This window comes from Cuculus canorus, chromosome 5 (assembly GCF_017976375.1).
Source record: "Cuculus canorus isolate bCucCan1 chromosome 5, bCucCan1.pri, whole genome shotgun sequence".
NCBI lineage: Eukaryota > Metazoa > Chordata > Aves > Cuculiformes > Cuculidae > Cuculus > Cuculus canorus.
In genome coordinates this window covers 41,812,352-41,839,685 of record NC_071405.1, presented here as the reverse complement: position 1 = coordinate 41,839,685, position 27,334 = coordinate 41,812,352, and the positions used below count along the sequence as shown (strand labels likewise).

At 39.9% G+C, this 27,334-nt stretch overlaps 1 protein-coding gene and 1 long non-coding RNA gene across 2 annotated transcripts in view; one reads left to right on the top strand and one right to left on the bottom strand.

Annotated features, from left to right (window-relative positions):
* Positions 1-26,369, bottom strand: part of TRPM5 (transient receptor potential cation channel subfamily M member 5) — a 44,837-nt gene extending 18,468 nt beyond the window's left edge. The window contains 15 exon segments of the mRNA XM_054067689.1: positions 646-741; positions 2,153-2,265; positions 5,789-5,934; positions 7,841-7,964; positions 9,122-9,253; positions 11,652-11,993; positions 12,618-12,736; positions 13,586-13,688; positions 15,007-15,198; positions 16,887-16,951; positions 19,656-19,838; positions 23,342-23,509; positions 25,095-25,275; positions 26,261-26,287; positions 26,289-26,369. Of these exon segments, the coding sequence (XP_053923664.1) occupies positions 646-741; positions 2,153-2,265; positions 5,789-5,934; positions 7,841-7,964; positions 9,122-9,253; positions 11,652-11,993; positions 12,618-12,736; positions 13,586-13,688; positions 15,007-15,198; positions 16,887-16,951; positions 19,656-19,838; positions 23,342-23,509; positions 25,095-25,275; positions 26,261-26,287; positions 26,289-26,369 (2,072 nt within the window).
* Positions 1-27,334, top strand: part of LOC128852268 (uncharacterized) — a 41,715-nt gene that overhangs the window by 1,575 nt on the left and 12,806 nt on the right. The window lies entirely within an intron of this gene.

Below are 27,334 nucleotides of genomic sequence, written 5' to 3'. Positions count from 1 at the left end.
ACAGATCTAGGAATGACCATGAGCAACTGACAAAATCTTTGTGCTCAGTTATACATTTGTGTAATGCTCCCTCTAACTCTTAAGTTTGTCATTGTACTTCAGGTTCCTCAGTGCCCATCCTTAAAAATAGAAATGAAGAGCACTAGTTTGTTGGGAAGCTGACTTAATATAAATTTCCCAGGTACTGATGCTTACAAGTAATTCTGTCACTGCTTTCATAGGAAAATATGTAGTGAAGCCCTCAAATAATGTCAAGTTTTGCTGAGAACCTTCTTTCTGCTCAGCTCAGTGATTTGATAGGGGCTTAGTTCCTAAATCCAAAGTATATCAGCTATCACAAGCTGAAGGGAATCTCAGGAAATGCTTTCTGATTCCCCAAGTATTAGAGCAGATTCCTTGTTCTGTAGAAATTATCTGCTCAGAACAAGTAAAGTTGTGTATCCTTCAAACAGTGATATATTCATATTTATTGTCTATGTTCCTTTTAGAGAGCAACAACAGCCGTAATCAGAGGGCACAGCGCTTTCTGAGTAATGGCTTTCTTGGTCCTTCAACTCCTTAGATGATTAGCTGGTCACTAATCCACAAGAAATTCACAAGAAGTATTGTCACAAAAGTTATAGTAACTAATGTTTTTAAACTTACCTATCTTCTTCCTTGGAAAAAAACAAAGTCCTCTCTGTTTCTAAACTGTCCAGCTCTCTAAATGGTTCTGGCTCATTCTTCAATTTTTTTTCTTCACTGTAAGGAAATAAACTAATTAGTTGAAAGAAGATGGTTAGCAATTTTTCACTTCAAAACTAACATTCACACTAACCTGCTAACGTGTACTTACTTACCTTGGACTTGCTCTGTTGAGAAGCTGTCAACGTCTAATCCTTACCTCTGCAAATTTCTTTCTAAGGAAAATTCTAAATTTCTAAGGAGAAGGCTGAAGTCCCCCACAAGATTCAGAGAAGTGATAATTGGTATGCTTCACAAAAAATGGATCAGGATGCTCAGTTTCCTCAAATTACTTAGAAATTGGGCAGAAATAAACCCCTCAGTCCTAGAAGACAATACCCCAATGCTCTGTTCCTGGTAGCTCTTAGAAGCAATTAAGAGAGGGAATACCAGAAGCAGTAGGGCACATGGTGTGAACTTTTGTATTTCCAGGGAAAGGAGGCAAAAAAGTCCTCAATAGAACAAATCTGGAAAGGTTTACTTTGATAATTTAAACTTTTCCATGAAAACTTTGCCAAATTTCAAATTAAATTATTTGCATTTGTGAATCTGGCGGACGCTATGAATGTCATCTTTAGTGATACTGCCTGAAGGAAAGTCTTATATCAGCAATGCCAAATGAGTTTTCCTCTTGCTTTTCAATTAGTTTAACAGTTAAGAAACATATACTTCATAATAGCACGTCATTCCATAATTCCAATTCTGATGATTTGTATGTCATTCTCACTATATTAGGAGGTTTTCTTAAAGTTTCAGTTTCTGGATTCTTATGACTGCTTGACTATCTTTGCCGTTTCTTTTTTTCTTCTCTGGTTTTCTTTTTTTTTTTTGTTTTGTTTGTTTGTTTATTTAAGAAAACCTGCAATTTCAGCCATTTTTATTGTGACAAAATGCTGAAAACTGTGAACTCCAAAGCTATGCCTGAAGAACACTAACAAAGCAATCTCATAAGACATTGAAATTGAAATTCCTAATTATTTCCTGTCAATCCTGTGTTTTTAAGCTTGACTTATGGTTATCAAGGCTTGTGGCTAATAATACTTCTTGATGATGGCTGTTTTTCTAGTTAAGATACCAATCTAGAAATAGATGGTGCTATACCTGGAGGTAATCTACACTTCACTAGGTAGAATCTGGAGCTAACTGAATTCCAACAGGCTTTTCTATGGACTGTGCAAAATAGAAGTCATCTACGTAAAACCATGGCATTGATCTTTTAAGTGTTAGAATAGGCACTAGCACAGGAGACACAAATCACTCGATATCATAGAAAACTGCTTTGGTTAATAGTGGTGCAGTCCTTCTGTTGATGCCCTAAGGCAATAGTTCTGGTTTTATAACTTAGGTGAGTAATTGCAAGTCTGACTATTTTTATGGCTTATTTTTCATCCTTTACTTATCTCTTGAACCCAATTAGTTATGTTTCTACCTGAATGCTATTAAATTTGTGTAGATTAGGAAAGGACACCAGAAACCACAAATTAACTTCAGGATCTGTGTGCTTGTCGACATGTCTCCCCACCATATTTTTGTCAGGAAGGCCTGAAAGTCAAGAAAACAAGAGATGGCTTTAATATCACAAAAACATACATGCAGATGAAGTTTATTTGTGTTCTGTGGCTCCCAAGACAGTTAATGCTCTGGAAACCTAAAGAGCGGGCAGACCTTCAGAGCAAACAGGTGCTGTGTGTGTCCTTTTGCAGTTGTCCTTTTGAGTTGTGAAGAGGACAGTGGAAAGAATAGGAAGTCAAGCAGAATTAAGCAACATCTATAGTACTGAGAAAGTGCAAGTCAGGCAACGGGAGCTAAAAGCACCATTATTCTTAATATAGCTTTTTGTGCGTAGAAAGAACTCAGGTTGTGAAGGCAAAGCTGAACAGTGATTTATCAGTGAGCTCTTCCTTGAATCTGAACAAGGAGTTACCTGCATCTTGGAGCAGCTTCAATATGCCTCAGGCAGATTTAAAGTACTTTCCTGATGCTTCTCTGTGAGCCAGGAAGGAAGTAAAAGCAGGGGAAGGAATAAGAGCTAAACCTTCTCCTCAGCGCACTGGTCCTGTGGGCCAACTGGATACAAGGGAGGGGAAGGGGGAACCTGTGTTACTTTGTCAAGGATGTGATATAAAGTTTGCTTCATATGGTTCTAGGGAGAGGGAAGAGTCCCCTCTTCGCAGAATGTCTCTTGGGAGAACATGTGACTATGGTGACTATGGTGTTGTTGCCATCACAGAAACGTGGTGGGATGACTCGTATAACTGGAGTACAGCTATGGGGGAGTATAAACTCTTCAGGAGGGACAGGAAAGTTAGAAAAGGAAGCGGGGTAGCCCTCTATGTTAAGGAGTGCTTCAATACCCTTGAGCTGGATTATGGTAAGGAAAGGACTGAGTGCTTATGGGTTAAAATCAGAGGAGTCCACAAGAAGGCAGATATTGCGATGGGAGTCTGCTACAGACCACCCAGTCAAGAGGAGGCAGCTGATGAGCTCTTCTATAAACAGCTGGGGATGGTCTCTAGATCTCTACCTCTTGTCCTTGTGGGTAACTTCAATCTTCCGGATATCTGTTGGGAGTACAATACAGCAGAAAGGAAGCAGTCTAGGAGGTTCCTGGAGTGCGTGGAAGACAACTTCCTCACACAACTAGTGAGTGAACCAACAAGGGAGGGTGCCCTCCTTGACCTGCTGTTTGAGAATAGGGAAGGTCTTGTGGGGGATGTGACAGTTGGGGTACGCCTGGGACTAAGCGATCATGAGATGATAGGGTTTTCAGTTCTAGGTGGGATGAAGAAGGGGATTAGCAAAACAGTCACATGAAACTTCCAGAGGGCAGACTTTGGGCTGTTCAGAAGGCTGGTTGGCAAAGTCCCCTTGGGAGACAGTCCTTCAGGGCAAGGGAGCCCACGAGGGTTGGGCGCTCTTAAAAAATGAAATCCTCGCAGCTCAGGAGCAAGCCATCCCTGTGTTCCAGAAAAGGAGCCAGCGGGGGAAAAATCCAGCTTGGTTGAACAGGGAGATTTTGGGATGCATCAAAAAGAAGAAGAAGGTCTATGAGCTTTGGAGGAAAGGGCAGGCATCTTGGGTGGACTACAGGGACGAAGTGAGATCGTGCAGGGAAAAAATCAGGAGAGCTAAGGCCCAACTAGAAATCAAATTGGCTAAATCTGTGAAAGATAATAAAAAATCTTTCTACAAATACATCAACAAGAAAAGGAGGACTAGGGAGAATATTCAGTCCTTATTGGATGCAGAAGGAACAACAGTGACAGGGGATAAGAACAAGGCTGAGGTACTTAATGCCTTCTTTGCCTCAGTCTTTAATAGCAAGGAAAGTTGTTCCCTCTGTGTACAAACCCAGGAGTTAGAGGAGCAGAATGAGACTCCCATGATCCAAGAGGAGGAGGTTAGAGACTTGCTTGCCCACCTAGGCACCCACAAGTCTGTGGGGCCAGATGGGATCCACGCAAGAGTATTGAAGGAGCTGGTGGATGTCCTTTCCAAACCCCTTTCCATCATCTTCCAGCGGTCCTGGCTGACTGGGGAAGTTCCACTAGACTGGAGGCTGGCTGATGTTGTGCCCATCTACAAGAAGGGTTGCAGGGAGGATCCAGGGAACTACAGGCTTGTCAGACTGACCTCAGTGCTGGGGAAAGTCATGTAACAGGTAATCTTGAGTGCTATCATGAAGCACATGCAAGAGAACTGGGTGATCAGGCCCAGTCAACATGGGTTTACAAAAGGCAGATCTTGCCAAACTAACCTGATTGCCTTCTATGACAAAATGACTCGACTACTGGATGGGGGAAAGGCTGTGGATGTAGTCTTCTTCGACTTCAGTAAAGCCTTTGACACAGTTTCTCACAGCATTCTGCTTCAGAAACTGTCAGCCTCTGGCCTGGATGGGCGCACACTCTCCTGGGTTGAAAACTGGTTGGATGGCCGGGCCCAGAGAGTGGTAGTAAATGGAGTTAACTCCAGCTGGAGGCCAGTCACAAGTGGGGTTCTTCAGGGCTCGGTACTGGGTCCAGCCCTGTTCAATGTCTTTATCAACTATCTGGATGAAGGCATTGAGTGTACCCTCAGCAAGTTTGCAGATGACACTAAGCTGGGAGGAAGTGTCGATCTGCTGGAGGGTAGGGAGGCTCTGCAAAGGGATCTGAACAGGCTGGACCGCTAGGCTGAGGCCAATGGCATGAGGTTCAACAAGGCCAAATGCCGGGTCCTGCACTTGGGGCACAACAACCCTATGCAATGCTACAGACTGGGGGAAGAGTGGCTGGAGAGCTCTACAGAGGAGAAGGACGTGGGGGTAATGGTTGGCAGCTGACTGAACATGAGCCAGCAGTGTGCCCAGGTGGCCAAGAAGGCCAACGGCATCTTGGCTTGTATCAGAAATAGTGTGACCAGCAGGTCCAGGGAGGTGATTCTCCCTCTGTACTCAGCACTGGTGAGGCTGCACCTTGAATACTGTGTACAGTTCTGGGCCCCTCACAAGAAGGATGTTGAGGCTCTGGAGCGTGTCCAGAGAAGAGCAATGAAGCTGGTGAGGGGGCTGGAGAACAAGTCTTATGAGGAGTGGCTGAGAGAGCTGGGGTTGTTTAGCCTGGAGAAGAGGAGGCTGAGGGGTGACCTTATTACTCTCTACAACTACCTGAAAGGAGGTTGTGGAGAGGAGGGAGCTGGCCTCTTCTCCCAAGTGACTGAGGACAGGACAAGGGGGAATGGCCTGAAGCTCCACCAGGGGAGGTTCAGGCTGGATATCAGAAAAAAATTCTTCACAGAAAGAGTCATCGAGCACTGGAACAGGCTGCCCAGGGAGGTGGTCGAGTCCCTGGAGGTGTTTAAGGAACGGGTTGATGAAGTGCTTAGGGACATGGTTTAAGGGAGTGTTAGGAATGGTTGGACTCAATGATCCAGTGGGTCCTTTCCAACCTGGCGATTCTATGGTATGATTCTATGATATGTTTCATGAGGTTGTTCAGTTGCTTTGCTATCCTCTTCTGTGCGCAATATCATGTTTAAAGGTCTCGGGGGTATAGGTGGTGAGGAAAGTGTCTGTAAAACTTACCTGGACACCATCATGTGCAAAGAAAGACTTTGCATCTGCTTCTGTAGCCAGCTGAAGGCAGGTGGTTTTGCTCCAGTACTGATTTTTCCTCACCAACAGAGCAAACGCTCTCTCCTCACTGTTGTGGTAGCATTCATTAAACAGTTCTGCCAAATGAAGGAAACATAGACAAACAGATCTTGTAATTTAAGAGAAAAAATAGAAAAAAACCCCATAGATGTGTATAGGGTGCAGCATGGTGGCAGCAAAGTCTGAGCACTGCCAGATGCTTCTTATTGCACCAGAGACTTCTGCAAGGCTGAAGTAGTTGAAAAGAGACTGGGAGAGCTAAGAGGAATGGGAGGGAGATAGGAATGATGCTGAATGCAAGAGTAACACGCTATGGCTTTATGCATGCACATACATGCATTGGAGCAGAAGGCAGAGGAAATAGATTTGCCTTGGTGGAAAAATAATCACTGTAATTTTAGAATTCCCACTATTTGCAGAAATGCGTAGAGTAAATATCTCAGTACCTTCCTTTTACCTTTTTCTACCTGTATGCTTCCTTCTCAGACTGGGCCCTTTAACAGGTTTGAGATTTGGTTTTGGTTTTTTTCCCTGTTGTTTGATCTGAGGAGAAATTTTTCTTTCTCAGTACTTCTACAGCAGCATAAGAAACTTCTTGGAAACATGTCAATATTTGTTATAGTCTTGTGTCTGTAGATGCCTCATGTGGAGCTTCAGGCAATATCAAGCAAAACTGAATCTCTTGGGTGATCTTCTTACACTTTGAAGGCTGAGTTGCCACACTGGCCCCATTCTACTGAATAGACCAAACAAAGGGACCAGATCTGCTTTGGCTTGTAGCCAACAAATCCTTGGGTTTAAGACATACCTATTTGACATAAAATAATACTACACACAAAAGTGTTGTGGCCTGCTTAATTCTGCTGATTCACTTGATCCTTGCAGTACTTTTCCTAGGCCAGCCTACACTTTGTTCTTACACTCTGAGGGCTGCGGAAAGCAACAAGTTAACTTAAAATAGGCTGGTATACAGACTTCTTTTGGAATTTATCATTCTTATTTGTTGTTTGCTCTATTTAATATGAACAGTGCTATCTGGACCAGAAATTAAAATTGAGCATCTGATCTATAACTCACCAAAACCAAGAAGAAGATTTCTGTGTATTGGATTAGGCCCTGTAATTCCATGACTAAATTACTCAAGCCCTGTGATTATAGGGGAAGCTGATTTTTATTTTTTGTAAATAATAATGGCCCTTTGAGCAAAGAGGAATATGTGGTCTGTGTATAAATGTAGCAATGTCTGCATGATCCTTCAGCTGCTTGATGTACTAGATCTAAGGGGACAGAAAGAACCTCTGCATTTCCACATGCAGTGTACTTTAAAGCCCTCTGTTCACAGCAGTGCTGTCTTCAGATATGGATTTGATTGAAGTCGGATCAGCAGAGAAGCTTGTGTGCAGACATCTGTTTTTAAACCACGCAAAGAGAGGAATTCGAGCATTGCGGATGTTTGAATGCTTACTGCGGCAGGGAGGGGCGGCTTGTCCGCTGTGAAATTAGCCTGAGCCTCATTGCAGTTTCCCAGCCCTCTTCTGGGTGAGGTAATCTCAAATTATTTTTAGCAGCAAAGACAAATCTTAAAACTTGTTGCTCTAGTGGCCCTTACAGAGCAAGCTTGATATTGCAGGAAAACCAGGCTGCTGTGAGCCTGCAAGTGTTTCAGTTATTCTGTCTTGCCCATCACTGTAACACACTTTCTACTCAGGACAGACCCTTGAGATACCAACATGCAGCAGGAGAGTCATTGCTTCTCTGCATCCCCGGTGCCAATCTTGGAACACTGATTTTTCCAAAATGATTGGGTTTTAAGTCTTTCTTATGTGATATTTGAATGTTTGGGACTGCCTGTGCGCAGGACTGTTAAATTATTCATGGCGGTTGACCTTTTACAACTGAAACAGTATTTTTTTCACTTGCTTGCCTTCCAATGGCAGTCACTTGTTAAATTTTTAATGCTATTAAAAAGGTGCTGTTACTTACCAACAGCAAGCTGCTCATACTTGGCCTCTTTCATTATACGTGCTACTTCAGTTTCTGTCTCCAGGCGGGACATCTCTTTAAGGATCTTGCAGGCTGCCAGGGCTGAAGCTACACCCTCCTGACCCTGCAGAATTCAAAGGAGTGCTACTTTTACCATGCAGTGGAGGGCATTTCTGAACTAGGGAGACTTCACTGAGGGACACGTGTAACAAAACCAAAACGTTGTGCATGTTTCCCCTCAAAGAATCTTCCCGTAAATACAGACTTGATTGTCCAAACTGTCAATTGGAGCAACAGTTTTAGAGGTATTTGAGAACTGAAAACACATATTGGTAGTTCTTGTGCCTTATAAGACTAGAGATTTCTGGATTTCACTGACCTTAGAGGACCTGATTTGGAGTAGCAGTCAGAGACTGAAAGAAGAATGTGTTATGGAAATAGAGCAGAACGGTCTCAAAGTGCCAAGACACCTCACCTATGGCTATGCTGAGACCCTGCATAAGGACGTACGGGAAGGGAGAGAGCACATCTGTCAGAGGCAGAAAGGGGCACATGGCAGAGAAACGTGCCTTCTGATAACAGGGCTCCACAGACACAAGGCCCTGCAAAGTGCAGATGTGTCTGCTCACACACACACTCGCTGGCTGAAGAGCTGTGCTGCAGTTTGTCCCTGTCCATGACTCCCTCTGCCCCCTCCCTGTGCCAGATGCAGCCATCTGGAAGCTCAGGGATGGAGCCTGATAACCGTGTCTGTCTCTGTGGGGGTAGGGAAGCAATGGCATTGCACTGCAGATGCACGAGACAGGGCGCTGGTTGTGGAGGATTGTAAAACAGGAGCCGATTATGCCTGCTTGAAGCACAGACATTGAAACTATGATGCTGTTGTTCCCTACACATACAGCACGTAAGCTAAAGATACTCGATTGGATTGCACTGTCTTCATGGAGCTAGAATCCAAACAATTGATCTATTGTAGAAGGAACAAAACCTGAGACTGTGTGGTGAGTCATCAACAGCAAGGAAGGCCAGCTCTGCAGCTGCAGTTAAGCAGCAGTGTTTCAGGCTGGGCTGATTTACACCTGCTCTGCCCTCCCGCAATGTCAGCCCCTCTGCCCACTGCTGGCATGAGTCATGTGGAGATTAAAGGCCCTATAAATGCCACAGCTCATATTTTAGAAACAAACCTATCTGTCATCTGAGCTGCAAGGCTGGGCAAGAAACACCCCACATGCTTGAAATATGCCAATATTTCACCTGAAGCAGTTACAGCGCAAAGCTTACCATAGCCCAGAAATAGTTTGCCATCTTGTGCCGGTTTTGAAGTACTGCCCATACAAACAGATCCCTCCAAGGATTTTCGCTTTTCTGGTTCATATCCAAGGGCCCAGGTAATCGCTTTGTATTCGTTTTATCCTGAAATACGGTTTGTAGAAATTAAAACCTGCTTTGCAGTCTCATTACATGCAAATGACATGATCTAAGCTGCTCTTGGCCTTGCCAGCTCCTTCATGTCCTTTTGATTTTTCTTTTCTGTAGGACTGAGAGGTAATTAGTTCATTCTTTACTGAATCAGAGGGTGTTTGCATCTGCAGTATAACTCAATATCTGTGAGAACATTCTGGATGAAACCATGGCTCCATTCAAGTTGATAGTGTGGCACTCATGGACTTTATTAACACCAGGGTTTTACCACTGGTGTGTAATATCATACAAAACAGACCTGTGATTAACTAATCTGAACTTGCTTTCAGTTACGTTGTATTCTGCTGAACTGCCACAGAGGACATAGATTCAGACAAAAGGGAACAAAAGGCATTTTATTTCAGCAGAACAAAAATCTCACCACAGTCCTCTACAGGACAAGAATAGAGGGCATCAATGCCCTCTTTTCAGTATTTCCTTTGAGAAACCTCTCCCTCGTACATGGAGTATTTTAAGTAGAACACTGCTAATTTCTTCAGTGTTTGCTAAAAAACAGAGGAAGTATAGCAGCTTAGGTAAAGTTCAGAGTTTTAAGTGTTTTTTAAAACTACCTTTATATCTATTGTGTTAATTAGAAGCAGCCAGAGTGTTTGGGTTTCTTTTTAATAAAACAAGTTTTTGTGAGGATATATTTTTTAAATCACTTAAATGATGGGATTCCATTCAACTTTTTAAATGGCATTTGTTTGAGGTATCAGGGTTTGGTTTTTTGAGCAATTTAATCAACCAAATTGCACAGAAAACTTTGCAGCAGATAAAGGTATCCCAAAAATTTCATCAGTCTAGGTAGCCACTATTTCCTAACTTGAAGCAGAGTACTGTGATACTCTTTCTGTTGACAGTGATCATGGGATTGAGTCACTGGTGGCAGCCATGGGAAGAAGCTTAAAAAGGAAAGAAAACTAGTGGGCAGTGTGATCTGATATCTAACTTGGGCCTTATTTACAGCACTTGGCTTTAGCTTACTTACTGCCAAATCCCACAAAAGTAATTTAGATTTTGGTGTCAAATCCTTATTTCTATAAAGTCTGGAGTCTGCTTAGTCACTTTAATGGTATTGTCCAAAATTGTCTGTCCTTGTGAACAAAGAAACCCCAACTAGATTCAAACATATCTTTTCATACTACTAGACTTTACCAAAACAAAAGTGATTGAAGCTCTCGAATGAGATTTTTTTTTTAATTCATCTTTTATTTTAAACAGTTTTAAAAATGAAACCAAAACTTGGCAAATATCAAAGGTTTGCTTGTTTAGTTTGTCTAAAACTCTGATCTTAATGAAATTTCTGTATACCTCTTTGTTTTGAAATAATGTGTCCAAACTTATTGCTGATGCTCTTGCAACAACTTTGGTACTTATGAGTTTCAATAATAAATACACTGTCAAAATGCAAAAATGATTATATATCTATAGCACAATTTTGGACAGTGACCTATAAACATTCCACAGTGGTACCGCTCACATGTTATCCTTATTATATCTTGGCCAGGGTGATTGTCGGGGCCACTTCATGCAGTCATTTTAATTTCTTCCTGCGTATTTTGTCACTCAGTAATAAGACTATAATGACCTAAGGCAAATATCATGCACTACATATTCTTGAATATCCAATCTAATCCTACACGGTATAAATCTGGGAAGTTTTGCATGCAAAGATTACCACATCAGACCTGGAACTGAAAATCGGCATCACCTGCTTGTCTTTCTCCTAGAAAATGTTGTATTTCTCCTAGAAAATGTTGTCTTTCTCCTAGAAAATGTTGTCTTTCCAGTACTTCTGCTTGAAGTTCTGTATGAGAAAGGCAGACTGCTATTTTTATGTCAGATTTCTCCTTAATAAACCTAATTCTATTTCTTCATATTCCTCATACGGCTTTCATTGAATCTGTTCTTATACATGTGAGGCTAATAAGATCAAACTGTTCTCTGTGTGCATCATGATAGAATGAGGAATGGTCTCTGGAAGTTGAGTTGAAGAGTGGGAGGTACAGGGGCCTCTACAGATCCTCTAACAGGCCATATCTTAGCACTAGTTCAACGTACAGTAAAACCTTGCATACAACCCCACATGCAGAGGGAGAGAAAGGGGATTCAAAAGCAGTCTATCTTAGAAATTCCTTTATTTTCCTTTTTAATTTTGAAATTAAAAAGATGACAGCATTTTAGCTGTAATAATCATGAGTTGAAAACAGGAATGAGAAACTGAAGTCAGTGTTTCTCTCGTCTTCCCTTTCCTTTCCTGCCCCACCCCCAAAGGCTAGACTTGGTTAAAATTTTTCAAATTTTAAATTGTAGGGGAGCAGGACTATGATGGAAAATTGTAACTCACAGATCTCTTTTTGTCTCCATATCTGAGGTCTTGATAGAAATCTTTGCATGCATCATGAAGAAAATCTTTGAGAACTCTAGAGACCTCACTGAGAGTGAAGAGTGGGCTCATCTCCTTCTGCTGTTGACCAGTAAGCCCCAACAAGGTCAGCTTGCTTTCTTCATGCTTCTTCAGTAGAAGTTCATAGAGGAGACATTTCTGAGAAATGGAACAGTAGAGTATCTGCAGACGACTGTATGTCAGGAATTCGGATATGTTAGCCCCGTTGTCAATAAATAATTTTACAAATTCTGGTTTGTCATTGACCAGAGCATCCATCATCACTTCCTCCAGGTCACAGGACTAGATTAATGAAGGAGAAAAGAAGAATTTATTTGGGTAATAATGGATTGGTGATGAGGGAGGTAAGATTTAACATGAGGTGAGATTTAACACACTGTCTTCCTCCAGGTCAGCAGTGGGTATAATGAGAAAGAGAGATAGAACTCTCTTTATTTCTCTATGACAAAATAGCCATGTAAGCACTAGTGTTAAAATATCAACATTAATAGCACGCTGTAGCAGTTGTGATGTTAGGTATCCACCACACTGTTTATGCAGCATTCGCAAACAGTGACATTCTTCCTACCATCTTCCAACATTAATATCTGTATGCTTCTTTGCTTTGTAAGCTCACGTTTGTTTGTTTTAAAAGACTACAGAATGGGAGGAAAGATTCTTGCCCCTAAAGAGCTCAAGAAAGAGACCATGATCACAGAATGATTTGTATATCTTTAAGCCATTATCATATAGGGGACCAGAAAGACAAAAAAACTAAGGAAGCATACTATCACTGCACAATCTCTTAGTGGAGAATGCAGGCTAAAAAGTAGTGTTAAAAGCTGAAACCCTCTATCAGGATGTTTCAGTGTCCTGTACACGTTTGATTATACAGCAGTTGTCCTCTAAGGCAATAAAACTTGGTACCTTCCACTCCACGTCCCCATTGAATATTTCACTTTTAGCTATGTCCACTCTATTCCAGGCCACTGCCAACTTCAGTTCATCCAGGTATTCCTGAGCCTCCTGACTTTGACTTTTACAGGCTGGCAAAAATAGGAGATGCAAATAAACTCAGTACTTTATACCTGTTATATTTAGTTTAGTATACCATTGGCAGTTTCAATATAAGCTCTCCTTCAGCTGTCACAGATCTGTGAGTTGCTTAAACAAGAGCTTTTCACAGCATTTTTTTTCTTAAGAAATACTAATAAAGTATTTTTTGCTAGCTGAATCCTATATTAAAACATTAAGTTTAAATATCTGCAGGATTTTAAGAGAGACACTGGCTTTCAGAAAGGAGAGGACAGAACTGGCTATTGGTTTTGTATTGTTTTAATCAGCATGTTAGGAAATAGACTGTCTTTTTTCCCCCGTGCAAAATATAGGCTAACACAAACAATTAGGTTAACGCAAACTCAAATGAGTGGCAAAGCAAGTAATGTCTTCTTTCAGAAGATACAGTGAAGATTTCTTATAGGAGAAATGCATTGTTTCTGGAACTGAGGCAGCTCAGATGTACCTGTGTGCTGGGGTTTTATTTTGTTTTGGTTTGTTTTTAAATGGCTTGTAATCGGAATAGCTGCTCCAGTTTATTTCAGTTCTTCTGTAACTTCTACTACTAAGAGAAGCAAGTAGTGAAATGAAGTAGTGATTAAAATAGTGCTATACAATGGTGCAACTTCAAAAAGCAAACACTATTTTAAAGGAAGGTTACAAGAGCCATGTTAAGTGCCACAGTTCATTTGTTAATAAGCAAGCAGAAGAAATCTGCATCAGAAATGAAATTGGATACAACAGCCAACTGAACTTGCTCTGGACAAGAATAAAATACATTTATGGCATAGAAGTCAAACAAGACAAGTAAGATACCGTGCTGTGTTTGTTGTTCTTACCTTTTACTAGAGCTTTTAAAATGACTGTGTCTAGTTCCCCTGAACCATCTTGCTCAAAGTTGTGTAGAGTCAAAAGGTGTTGGTGTGAAATGATATTCTGAATCTATTGAGAGTTGAAACAAAAATAATTTTACCTCGTTCTACTGCTATATATTAATGCCTAAGAGCCTAGTGGAGATCACCCATACTTATACCCAAAGAGCTTATATTCTAATAATACAGCTGAGGTTTGGCAAGAAGACATTGTTAGTTTCACATGTATAAATAAGGCCTAAGGCAAGGAGCTACTGCCTTTTCCAAAATCACCTAGCAGGATAGGAGGAACAGAACTTGGATATCCTGAGAACCAGAACAGTGCTTTAGTTAAAAGATCCTTCCTTAACTCACCTTCTTATTTGACTCATAGTCATGCTGTGGACAGTATACCACTAGTTTTCTTTTATATTTTCCTGCTTTGACATTTAAGTTTGACTGTCAGAGTTGTTTATTTAAAAGCATAGTCTCTAAATTTGATTTCAGTAAAAGTCATCAAATATTGATATTTACAGTACTCTTTCCTTCTGCTTCTCTGTTTATTGTGTTTTCTTTCTCGCACTGCAGCTGCACTGAGACTTCGTGAGCATCTGGCAATATTGCTTCTAGATGCCCTTCCATCCCCTTGTGTTAGTCATCTGGCAAAGTTCTCCCTAATGGAATTAATATGTGGAACTTCTAAAGCTGAGGATTACAGCAGAGACGGCAAAGAATAAGTAGCAGGCCAGATCAAGTGGATCAAGTTGGTTTGTCTCAGGCATACAGTGCTCTTCAGTCTTCCACATAAAGACAATGTCAAAGTGTTTTTTTTTTTATTTCTTAAACACTTCTGCATAATGGTTTAAGTCCAGCAGATGTGCCTCAAAATGAAGAGTAAGGAAACTCTGTGAATCTTTTTTGTCTTTCTTTTTAAGAACACACATAAGTGATAATATATAGGATAATATCTAAATGCTCTTCATTTCTTTTTAATTTATGCATACTTATCTACAATTAGACTTCCATTTAACAGCTGTAGGGCATGAATTAGGTCTCTTCTGTCACAGCTGCATAAACTCCACAGCTGTAGAGTACAAATAATGCTTCATGTTCTCCAGAAGGACTATGGGGTTCCTGGGTGCTGGCTGTTACTTGCGGAAGTAATTGAAGACGAACAGAGCCCTAAGTGTTCAGCTGATTCACTAGGACAAAGTAGTTTCTATTATCAACTGAGCACTTTATTTTAATCATAGAGAGGTATTCTATGACTCTAGTGTTGGAGCACTGGAGTACCCAAAACTTCTGGGCAACTTCTTGTCAAATTTGTACTGTGTGGGCTACTGAAGCTAGCAATGGTAAGAGAGAGCTTGTTAACACGACGTGCGTAATTATCAAACATATGGGCTCACTGTTGCTGTCCATTGGAGAATGTCCTTCCGCAAGAAGCTTTCTGCAGGGAATTTCTCCTTAAATTGCTTTTCAACAGCTTCTGGTGTGACAAGCTCTGGGTCATTCATGAATGCAGCTAAGATGTCAGCTGTACCTCCAGACCCTGCTAAGATGAGCCAGGGAGCAGAATTTTCCAAACCACTGCAAATTCTCTGTAGTTTAAAAAGTACATTGTTACAATAAGTGTATGGAGACAAAATGTCATTCAAAAGAAGGATTTCTTGCGAACTAGGAATAAATGTGTACCCAAACCAGATTCTCTATGGAATCAGTTCAGACTCCTCTAAACTATTCAGATTTCTCTGATACTGCAGCAGGTCATCCATGTATAGGCCCCTGACTGTACTACTTTTCATGACACATCTGCTGATTAGCTAAGCAACCTGATTTGGACAAACAATGCATTGAACTTCTTGTTCCTGACCTTTTTATTTCCCCTGTAGTTTGTGTTTCATCATAGTCAAGTGCAAGAGGGGCACTATACAGAAATTCCTGGCAGGCTTTTTAGCTGCTAAACCTGGCGATATGTTCTGAAAATCAGGTATTTGCCTGTGGGAATACAACACTGGGACACAGGCAGAAGCATAGCAACTACAAGAGTTAAAGGCTGATAATTCTATTACTTGTGCAATTCAAAATGAGTCAGGCAAGTTGTTGAGAGAAGAAAGCAGAGGGCATGGCAGCATAATTGCAATAATGACTATTTGCTGCCCATCTGTTTCTTACTCTGGAGTTATGCAAGAAACGAATGAGACTCTAAGATTCTAACTATTGTTAGATTTTTTGTTATTTTATTGTTAGTCACTTTGTTCACTAAACTTTTAAAAGAGGATTCATAGGTTGTGATATGTGGTTTTTCAACACCCAAGATATAAAAAACACTGACATATTTATCTTCTAGAAGGAAAGTTCAAGAGGTGACACACACTCTTAGTTTAAAAAATGAGATTTCTAATACCTGTGTGTTTCAGTCCACCTGACAAAAGGATGCCAAGATACAGGGACTGGAAACTGAAACTAGAAAATGTAACTAGAAATGAGTCATTCTGAGAGAGGTTACCAGCTTGTGTGGCAGAGTCTCATCATTTGGAAACTTTAAATTATGGTTAAATGTCATTCTAAAAGTATTGTAGAATATTTCTTTTTGTCTGAGAATATTACAAAAAATGTCACGTGGCCATACAAGACTGCTATAAAGTAGCAAAGTAAAATATGAGTTAAAGTAAAATATAAATTAAATAGTATTTCCTAGTTAACAAGTTCCTTAAGTTGTAGAACTACTCAGCAAAAAATCAAAATTTATCCTTTACTAAGAAGATATGGGATTGTTAGCAGATCACTCTCCTGTCTTCTACCCTGCATTGTGTTTTGCTCTGTGAAATTAGGTCACTATAATTTTAAATGGCATATCTAGTGAATATGGTCATGTACTTCCTTTTGAGCTCTGTGACACCGACAGCTGTCTTACTGCTGCTGGACAGCACTGGGTGATTAAACTGATCTTTCTACGTAATCTCGAGTAATACCACAGTATTTCTGTTTAGCCAGATTTGGAGCTGGCTTCCGTGGGTTTGTTTTGGTTTTGGATTCCTACTTCCGACTGTACAAGCTGGCAATGGAAGCTTTAATGATTAGCTGGTGCCTACTCAAAAGGAAATATTTCTCCCAAACAAGTACTGGTAGATTTAGCATTAACAGAATTCAGTTCTTAATGGTGTATACGTATGAATTCTTACTTCATGTAAAGTGCCAATATCCGTGTCTGTCATCCAGATGAATTTTCCATTAATTACTTAGCAACGGTCAATTTATTTTCCTAAAGTTGCAAACAGCTTCTTACCTCAAGTGTGCCTGGTCCTCCATTTACCACTAAACAAAGCACAGGGATCTCAATGCTTCCTGTTCCTGTGAAATAGATGCTTTCATTTTTAAGAAGTTAACAGCTTTTATAAAACTATGGTGTTTCTGCTGACCCCTTGAAAATACTTCTGTTATGTGCTGTTTTGGTACCTACCAGAACCTGCGCCTGCAGAATGCAGGCAATGTTAGAACCAAGTAGTAAAAGAAGAGAATAAATCTGTGACCTAGCAGATAAGGTCTAGTCTAAGATTCAGCACGAAGGTACCTTTGCCTCGCATATCCTGCATGATCCTTGGCAAGAAGTCCAGTATGTTCTCACCTCAGTACACCTCAGCTGCAAAATATGGATATTGGCACTTCTGTATGACATAACATTGTTGACTTTGAGTTATTGATTTACTACAAGGTGATCAGATTATTAGGTTTTCAGAAACGTAGCTACCATGATTTATATTAAGACACAATTAGGCATGGGAAGCTGTCAATTCCTCCCAGGTGTTATGTATGTGCAGGAAGGTGTACTGGAATCCAGGAGAAAAGCCTGATATAATGAGGATTTAAGAACACCAAAACGCTGACAATGTAGACCAGGTAGGGTCAAATGAGTCAGATATAGAATCATTAGGTTGGAAAAGACCTTTGAGATCATCAACTCCAACCATACCTATCCCCTACAAAATCATATCCCTAAGCACTTCATCTACCCTCCTTTCAAATACCTCCAGGAATGGTGACTCAAATCACCTCCCTGGGCAGCTTGTGCCAGAGCTTGATAACCCCTTCTGTGAAGAAATTTTTCCTAATGTCCAATCTAAACTTTCCCTGATGCACCTTAAGGCCATTCCTTCTTGTCCTATCATCTATCGCTTGGGAGAAGAGACCAACACCCACCTCTCTACAACCTCCTTTTAGGTAGTTGTAGAGAGGGATAAGTTCTCCCCTCAGTCTCCTCTTCTCCAGGCTAAACAACCCCAGTTCCCTCAGCTGCTCCTCGTAAGACTTGTTCTCCAGCCCCTTCACCAGCTTCGTCGCTCTTCTACGGACACACTCCAGGAGTTCATAGGAAGCATATATACTCTTTGTTACTCTGCCTAAAAAACTTAAAATTTCCTTCAGCACAATCTATTGTGGTGATCATTAATAACATAATCTCATAAATTTAAAAGAAATGCTAATTAAATATTTAACTTTTGTCACTGCAGCAAGGGAAGAAATGATGTAGGCATCCCTGTCCTTAGCCATTCTCCAGGGAGACCCAGAGGGGTCCATTTACTTCTACATGGTTTATACTATAAATGCTGAACTCATCATGAGATGAATGCCTCTTTCAGTTGGAAGATAAAAGGCATTTGGTTAAAACAATTTTTCGATGTTTCCTTTTGTAGGTCTCCCAGAGCTGTGTACAAATAGCCACTTATTACTTGTTGAATTTGTTGTGGGGTATCTATGGAGATAAGAATAGAACAGAGCTGTAGCCAGGACATGGTGGGCAAACTTCAGTTGTTTTAGTGAATACTATAGAGCAATGCCATACCTCTATATGGTTGATGCTCTAGTTTGAAGAGTGACCTCTGTGACTACAGGCTTCTCAAAATAGGGGAGGAGAGTAGATTCTGACTTGAAGGTGGGAAGTCCTTAATTGCAAAGAATAACTCAGTTATATCAAAAATGTTGTTTTTTTTCTTTAAATAGGAAATTCTGCATTAACTTTGTTTAAGTGTTTAACTTAATTAAAGTCACAGAGCTTTGCTCAGCATGAATATAAATAAGCTTAAATGAACAACATTGGTTTGTTTATAGATGATATCACTGAATTCAGTATGGTCCAGTGAAATATTTGTCAAAACAATAGGCAGTTTTTGACAGAAAAAATTGTTTCCACTGAGATTTGTTCAAATGGATTTGGTTTGCAAGCAGAATGAGGCTACGTTCTGACTCCCAGCATTGCAACCTTAGCCTACCATTACAGCCCACATGTGTCTTTCCTGTCTAAATCACCAGATAAGCATTCTTTGGGTGCATTTGTGGCTTTCAGGTACATCTGTGCAACCATATTATGGGCTATATAATTGAATATTCCAATTGGTGCAAGCAAGTGTGATAAGTGAGCTCTCCCTTCTGTTTCAGCCACGGTAGCACTGCAGATATTACAGAAACAAAGGGGAAAGGTAGTAATTGTATTAGCACTACAACTGAATCTTTCCACAAATAGCAGCAGAAGGCCTGCCTAGTAAACAATTCTCATTGTAACAAAGGTCACAAAGACTTAGATGGCTATTAGATAGCTACATTGTTCATCCAGGATAAGATTCTATCGTGAAATAAAATATGGCTTAAAAATATTTCAGAGGCTTTGGAACACAGCTTTTCTTCCAGCGTTGGAGCAATTCAAGACCTTGTTTGGTGAGAGGGAATAAAAAGTATACAACAATGTCCGTCTCTTAGAACTGCTGCTAAAGGCACTTAAAGCTGGATTTATTTTCAGTTAGTTGTATTTTAAGGCAATTTGAGCTATGCTTGAAGGCCAGCTTGGAGCTACATTTAAGTCAGGATTTTTGATTCAAAGAGCAGTGTTCTCGACTTGAGAAATCACCTTAGTTCTGCCTCTTATATATGGCAAATGTTTTTATTTGATCTTGCCTATGTAGATGAATTATCTAATTTGAGAATTGGACCTGCCTTTGATAAAAGCCAGGGGCCCACAAGTGTCATTGTAATGATCAGTACTATTCAAGTTAGCAGTACTTACCACCATACCCAGTAAAAGCTGTTCTGAAATATACTTTTCCAGTGAGACGTAGCTTAGTGGTTCCATCTGGCTCATCTGGTGTTGTGTGATCCCTAAAATTAAAAATGGGGGAATGGTTGTGGTCCAGGGAAGACAGTGGGCCGTGGATATTATCATCTGATTGGTAGTGTACAGACTTTCATTCTAGAGAGAAGAGGAGAGATGTTAGTGTTGTCTACAAAAAACGTCCATGTTTTTATGTGCTTCAACCTCCATTTCTGTATTGCCTACACTATAACATAGTTCACCACACTTTGAGAGGCTTGAATATACTCTTTGGACAGACAAGAAGGAGATGTTCCTTCTGAAAGGTGCCAGATTTGACAGGACTGAAAGCTGAAATGCCTGAAAATTTTCCCTCTGGGCTCTGCAAAACTAGTGATATCAGTCATCATCTAGGGAATACAGGGCATTCATTCAGAGGTTTTAGAAAATATTTATTGAACAATATTGAACTTGATTTATTTAAAATATTTGTTGAAACAAATGGAAGAGGGGCCATGACACTTGATGATTGTGGATGGAAACCGTAATGTCTCAGAGGGCTAAAGTCTCAGCTAGTATAAACAAGGGCAAACATATTTATTTCAGTAGTGTTTGTGTCCATGTTTAGCCCAGTAGAATAAGTGAGACTCCTGCATGTCCTTGTCTATTTAAATGCAGCTTTAATTTAATTGACAGAGTTATATGAGGTCTAATGGTTAGTCCTCAGTTGGAAATTGCATTCTAAAAAGTGAGTGACAGGCAGACTTTAGAAAGTGCCTTCTTATTACCTTTCATTTTTGGTGAGGGATGTTTGTAACTTGAAATCATTTATAATTGATTTTTTTTTCATAAAATCACTGTCCTGGGTAAAACAGACGCCGTGTTACAGTCTTTTGTTCTAAGGATTGCGCTACATACCCGTCTTCCATACACACAATTTTTCAGCTCCCTTTCCTTCCTTGAAAAAAAAAAAATAATCTTTTTTTCCCATTATTGTACATCCACTTTAATATATCCTTCCTAGCTGCAAGCCAGGCTGTTAGTGCCTGATTATTTTTCTTTTTCATCTTCATAATCAGTCCTGTTGCAAGTAAGCCAGATAAAAGCAACTGTTTAAAATCTGCATTTCCTTCTACCACGCCTCTTTTCCAACTCCTACAGCTTTTGAGTTATGAATAAAACTGTCAGTTTGGCTATTGTGCCTATGTGTTGCATTTTCCTACCACTAATTTTGTGGATATGGGTGTTAAAGCCTTTCTAGACATAGCATGTACCTATGCAAGTAACCTAGCTCTATTTAAGGTATGGCAGAGACATGTTCCAGTTCCATCCAGTTTATGTTCCGGTTCATAAGAGCCACATGTTACACAGAACCTTTCTTAATTCAGCTTTTGGCAGTGTCAGCTAGGAAGAGCAGGTGCTCAGCTGAATTCTGGGGGAAGTCCAGCCCCGGATTTATCCAGGTTCTTCTCCACAGCCAAGGCTAAGGCTAATGTTGGAGAGGCAGTGAACATAATATCACCAGGAGCTCATAGCAGCATTACTATTGCATAAACACATTGAGTTGCCCAGAGGACAAGCTCCTTCGCGCTGTGGGTAGAAGGGTTGAGCACGCTGCATAGCATAGCTCTAAGTGGCTTTCTGAAATGAAGCTGCACACAGTCGAAGAGGATAAAAGAAAGCTACAAAACAAGGTGAAAAAAGGCTATCATCAGGTGTTCTCCTATGACTTCTTTCCCTGTCGGCAGCTCTGGGAAGAGTAGGAATATCAGAGGCTGTTCCAGGGAAAAAAAGCAGCAAATTTACATGTCCTTTACAAACAGCAAATGCCACAGCTTTTTTTTTTTTTTTCACCTCCTTTTCTCTGCCTCTCCGTTGTTGGGGAAAGCTTCTTTAGACAATTAATTTGCCTTCAAATTTTGTTTTGACAGAGGACTGCCTAAATTCTGCTGCCATGTAACATTAAGCCTACTTGCCAAAAATCTGGCTTTTGATTAGGACCCAGTGGTACAACAACAAATTGAAAAAGGCCCCGGGGGATTTTCGTATTTAGTTTCTGAAAAGGTGGAAGTGATCTTCCATTATGTTTTAAAGCATCCATTAACACAGAAAAGATGGGAGAGATCCACTGATTTCAGGGGCTTGTTTTTCTCCTTGCTGGGTTGGATTGTTAGACTCTATTTTATACAACAAGCTGCTTGTGTTAGTGCCAAGTATAATGAGAACTGGGTTTAGAATCAACATCCCTGATAAAGTTCCTTTGTCTTACTAGGTACTGGCTAAAATCCAGAAGTCTTTGGGTGGAAGCAATGGCAGAAGGTCGTAAGGTCAGGAATGCTCCACGTGAAATATTCCTTGACAAAGAATTTAGGCTTTAGTTAAGGGGGGGAGGAAATCTATGCGATAAAAGACCAGTGCACTTGTTTTGTAGCTGCTGGTTGGGAAAGATCCAAATGCATTTTGATCACTGAGCCTGGGGGGGGGAGGTGAAATAGTTTTGCACTCGCCAAGCAACTTTCCTGAACAAAAAATTACAAATGAACTGAATTCTTTCCTCTGAGGTTCTTTCAGACCAGTTCAGTCACAGGAATAGGTTAAAATCCTCCAGCTAAAGAGTTGCACCTCGTAGATCACACAGGTAGCTGTCCTTGGCAAAAAGAATGGAAAAAGGTGAAGCTCAATGACAATAAATTGCTGATACTGTCTGGCGATCCTTCAGCAACTAGCTAGTACTTGCTTGCCTACCCAAGAGAAGAACCAGGTGCAAGTTCAAAGGGCTGTGTTTGTCACTTTTGTTCATAGCTTCTACAAGTAAGTAAAGTAGCACAGAGAAACTGTCATTAATTTTCATTACACGTCTACTTTATTATTCTAATATTCTGCTTAGGTCAGACAGTCTATCCAGGAACGGGAAGGTCATGCCATAGGCTTTTTAGTCCATGTCCAGTTCAATGCAGCATCAACTTGTCTTGACGTTTTCAGCAATTGTTTTGTTGGGTGAAGCTTTTTTTTATTATTTTATTTTGGTTTTGTTTTTTGTTGGATTTTGTTTGGGTTTTTTGTTCATTTGTGATTTTTTTCCACAAACTTTGTTTGTTTTGACAAGAATTGTGAAGTCCCTAGAGCTTCCAATAGCTAGATAAAATCCTACATCAGTAGCAGTTTTGGCCTGTATCGAGAAGTTTTACATATTAGACACTGAACCATGACTAAGAAAATTTTGTCTTGAAATATTTATGGCTTATGTTCCATGCTAGAAAATATACTTTTTCACATTATTTGTGAAATATCTTGCAGGAAATGCTTCTGTAGTAAGTGGACAAGGGAAAAAAAATATTAAAGGTACTTTCTAGGTTCCTTACGACGCATGATTTTTTCCTGGTCGTCATCCTTACTCTGGTGGCTGGAGCTAATGTCTAATGCTGGCACCTGCTGGATGTTTGCAGAATTGCTGCCAAAGTACAGGGCATAGAATCTAATATTAGTCCTAACAATTCTTCCTTCTCTAATTCCTGTTTTCCCCCAAAACACACTTTAAAACCTTATTTTTGTTTTTAGTTAGATCAACGTTGTTCTTCCTACTACTTCCAGATTTTGTAAAGGTGCAGCTTAATTCTGAAAAACCTGAAGTAGAACCATGAGTTAGAATAAGTGGAAAATACCTTTGTGTTTGTCCAGAATTTCTTTATGTTGAACTTTTCTGAGTGAAGTTATTCCTATGGCAATCACTCTTACTTTGGATGAAGTACTAGCCAGTGCATGATCTCGGACTGCTTGCACTAAGTGTCTTGTTATTCCCACACGTAAAGCACTGGTGAAAATCCAAGCACCTGAAATTATTTTTAAAATATAGTTAGATAATTTCTTTATAATTGAACATGTTTGTGTGTCAAGTAACATTGCTTGCAGTACTGGATTTCAGGCTTTTTTTTAGATAGATAAACTGTAGACAGGTCTTGATGGACTGTAAGCACTCAGAATTAAAAATACATAGAAAGTATGTGAGACTTTAATAAGGGAAAACAAGAAGAAATTATATGCCAAAAGCAATGTGCTTCACATATCATGTTTCCATCTTTCATCTGATGGTCAATAGACCCATCAAGAATGCTGTGTCCAGTCTAGAGGTCGCTTACTGTCTAAATATGAGCAGAACATCACCATATCAAGATGGTCTTGTTGCATGAGAACGAGCAAGGGATGGGGTGGAGAACTTGTTGGCTGAAAACTGAGAGGACTGAAACAGTTGTAAGCAATAACCTGGTAGAGAAGAGCTTGAGCATACCTGCTTCATCTGGTGTTCTATTTCTCTTATGTTTGTTGAAGAATTAATTCTTCAGGAGAGAACAGGATTTACAGAAGTGATGTTATGATGACAAAGACTTTGGAGAACCTTAGGTAAACAGCTAACCAAACTTTTTCAAATATGTAACATAAAGGAACTGGAAATCTATCCAATCTTAAGTATCAAATGCAGCTGGAGATAGAGAATAACTGTGTGGTACAAAAGTACCAAAAAGAGTTTTGGTGCTTGGCTGTTTCATTACAAGAGGTAAAACTTACAATCTTGTCTGAACCAGTGAAGGTAAACCAAGAGCTTGCTGTGAAATGCTTACAGATTTTTCACTTTATTTTGCAGGGAAAAAAATGTCATCTTAAATGAAAGCCACTTCCATTCATGTTCCCAGACACTGACTTGGTTTGTTTTGGTTTTAACTGGATTCACTGCACTTGTCATTCATGGGAGCAGCCAGGGAGAAAGTGAGATGACTTATTTTCTGCTGTGTGCTACGCATTTTCTGTTATATATTGCCACGTGTTTTTGTTTAAAACTTGAGTATAGTCATAGACTGTTTAACTAACAAAGTCTGTTCAACTCTTAGATTTGAAGAAAATAAATGTTTCTATAAATATTATTAGCAGCAAAAGAAGGGCCAAGGAGAATGTCCATCCTTCATTAGATGTGGGGGGGAAAACATAGTGACAAAACGATGAGGAAAAGGCTGGAGGTACTTAATGCCTTCTTTCCTCTTTTTTACTCTTGTTAAGTCAATTTGCCATACTCGTCTTAAGAATTATTTTGCTATAGCAGTAAAGAGGGCAATGTATTTGGTCCATCTCATGCTATCTTTCTAGTGTCATCTTTGAGGGCATAACCTCAGGTAACTTTACACTTCAGGAATGGTTGCTTAGAGTAATTTTGTTTGAATAACTTCTTTTTGCTGTTTCTAATACAATATCTTTAATTTTAAAAACAGCTAATTATGGGTTGTAGGGTACGCGATTCAGCAAAGCCTTGAACTTCCAAAAATAATCATGTTGAGCAGGGCCCACTGACATTTAAAGATCTCTGGATGCTAGGTGTGAGAATCCAGTAGGAACATAGGTTCCTTCTTTAAAGTCTAAAGCACTAACCTGTGCTTTGAGCTGCCTTTGTAAGTCCTTTTTTTAAAGTGTCCCGTAGCCAAGGCTTCATCTGGAAATTTTCTTCTTCTCCTACTAAGGAGACAACCAAATTGGGAGCAGGTAGCTTCCACTTATTGAGCATAACTTCAAATATAACTCCAGGATGAATGGTACATGGCACCTTAATAAACTTCAACAAACAAAACAAGAAAACTTCACTGAATAAAAATGGATTGTAGAGAGATTATTCATGGTGAATGCACAGAGAATTTATCATCAACTGGGTTACTCAAGAAAAAACTATTTCAGCAATACCTAACAGAGAACTAAATACCAAGGTGAATTTAGCAGACTTCTGTATAATTGTCATCATTCTAATTGTGTGAGTTCCATGGGTTAATTCTGTGTTGCAGACTGACATATCATTCTCTTCTTTAATGCTGCTATTCTTCTTGAACTGCCTTCAGACCCATGGCAGTCTAGCAAAGCCAATAAATTTCTTGAGTAAATTCTTCTCCATCACTAGCTGAAATATTTACCTGGTTTCATGTCTGTTTTTCAAAGAATAAGTCACATGAATCTACTACTTCTTCCTCTTCTGTGTATATTTTTGGCTTTGTGCTTAAGACTGTACTAAGAAACAAAACGTTAAGGGCAGATTTCTGATCCTAAGAATTCCTTCTGCTCTTGCAGTTATATATGCAAGGGACTAGCAAGGAGGTGGGTCTCTGTGTACGTCCTTCTCTGCATACTAGCAGAACAAGAGAGAGAGAACATTAAGGAGAGTCTTGAAAATGCTCAAAAGTATGTTTAAGTGTTGAAATCTATAGTGTTTAATTTTGGCAGAAAGCGATTAAAACAGGGGAAAATTATACAAAATGAAGAAAGCTGGGCATGCATTTTTTTTTTAAATAAAAAAGGGAAAAAAAATGATCAACTGTACTTGTAGCATGTCAGTGCAGTCAAGTGATTGACTTCCATATATTAATAGGGCCTCATTTTAAATCACATGTTCTGGAGGGTATGGTCCCTTGCTTTGAGTGCAATGTGGTGCTGTGCACTGCGGCACCATTGGTCCTAACTATTACAGTCTCTACATTTAATGCTAGGAAAGTAACAGCTGAACTACAGCAATAGTATTATAGGCTTAAACTCCTCAGTGCTGTACTTTCCACTTTCTTCCCAGAAGCTGTGAAGTCTATTTTCTCCTATAGAGTATGGCAGTTCTCTTTTGAAAGCTTCTCTTTGTCACTGACGCAGAGCCTGGTTTTCCATTTCCTCCATTGAATTTGTAAGGTGATCACCAGTAGACCAAGGTGTTCACTGTGATGACAGAAAACTGGAAAACGAGAAGCTGTTGAAACTGGAGAAGCCACAAAATCCATTCATTTACATCTAGCTGAGGTTTTAGTCTGTTACTATTTGCTTGTAAGATTCGGCTAAAGTTGGAAATATTTGTATCAAATGCTGGAGGTGGTATGCAGGAGGCAGGTACCCCACAAAACCATGTAACTTAAATTATAAAAAGGCATGAAGGAGTAAGGCTCTCCTGACTCTTGTTTAGCAGACAGAAGCTGAGCTGCGAGGTGCAAGATCCTGCAATATGTCCAAAGTCATGTGGGGTGTCTTGGAGCCCAAAGGTGACCCTAATTCTGAAAGAGAATAAGAGGAACGTCAGCCACAAACTATTGCAAACAAGAGCAGAGCTGTGTCAGTGAGGGTATGAGTCATAGTTTCTTGATGTCGTTATGCATCATGCTACTATGACTTATACTATGCAACATGAACACTTAAATGACGACATTTTGTTCATCTGAAGATACTTTAGGAGAGGTTTAGTCTCTGTTTGCTATAGGAATAGGCTATTTATTCATAGGACAAAGTATTTATGGCCAAGCTGTACACAAAAAGAACAGACAGTTCAAAAAAGCAGGTGGTTTTCTCAATGCATGGCTACAGGAATGATGGTGAGTAATCTGTCCTAGAACAAAGGTCACATAACAAGAGTTGTTCTTCTGCATTACAAGAGGCACTGGAAAGGTCTGCTTGTTTTTCCTATGCTTCAGTTTGAACTGATATAAATATGATTTGAAAAATACAGATTTCAACTTGCATGCCTTATTTTGTTTCTTTTCAAAACAAAAGCAATGGAACAGCACTCTCCACTCTGCCTCCATCTGCATATTTAAGTACATATGCAGTCCTTTTAAAAAATCCTTGTGGTAGTAAGTCAGCAATGGTAATCAACC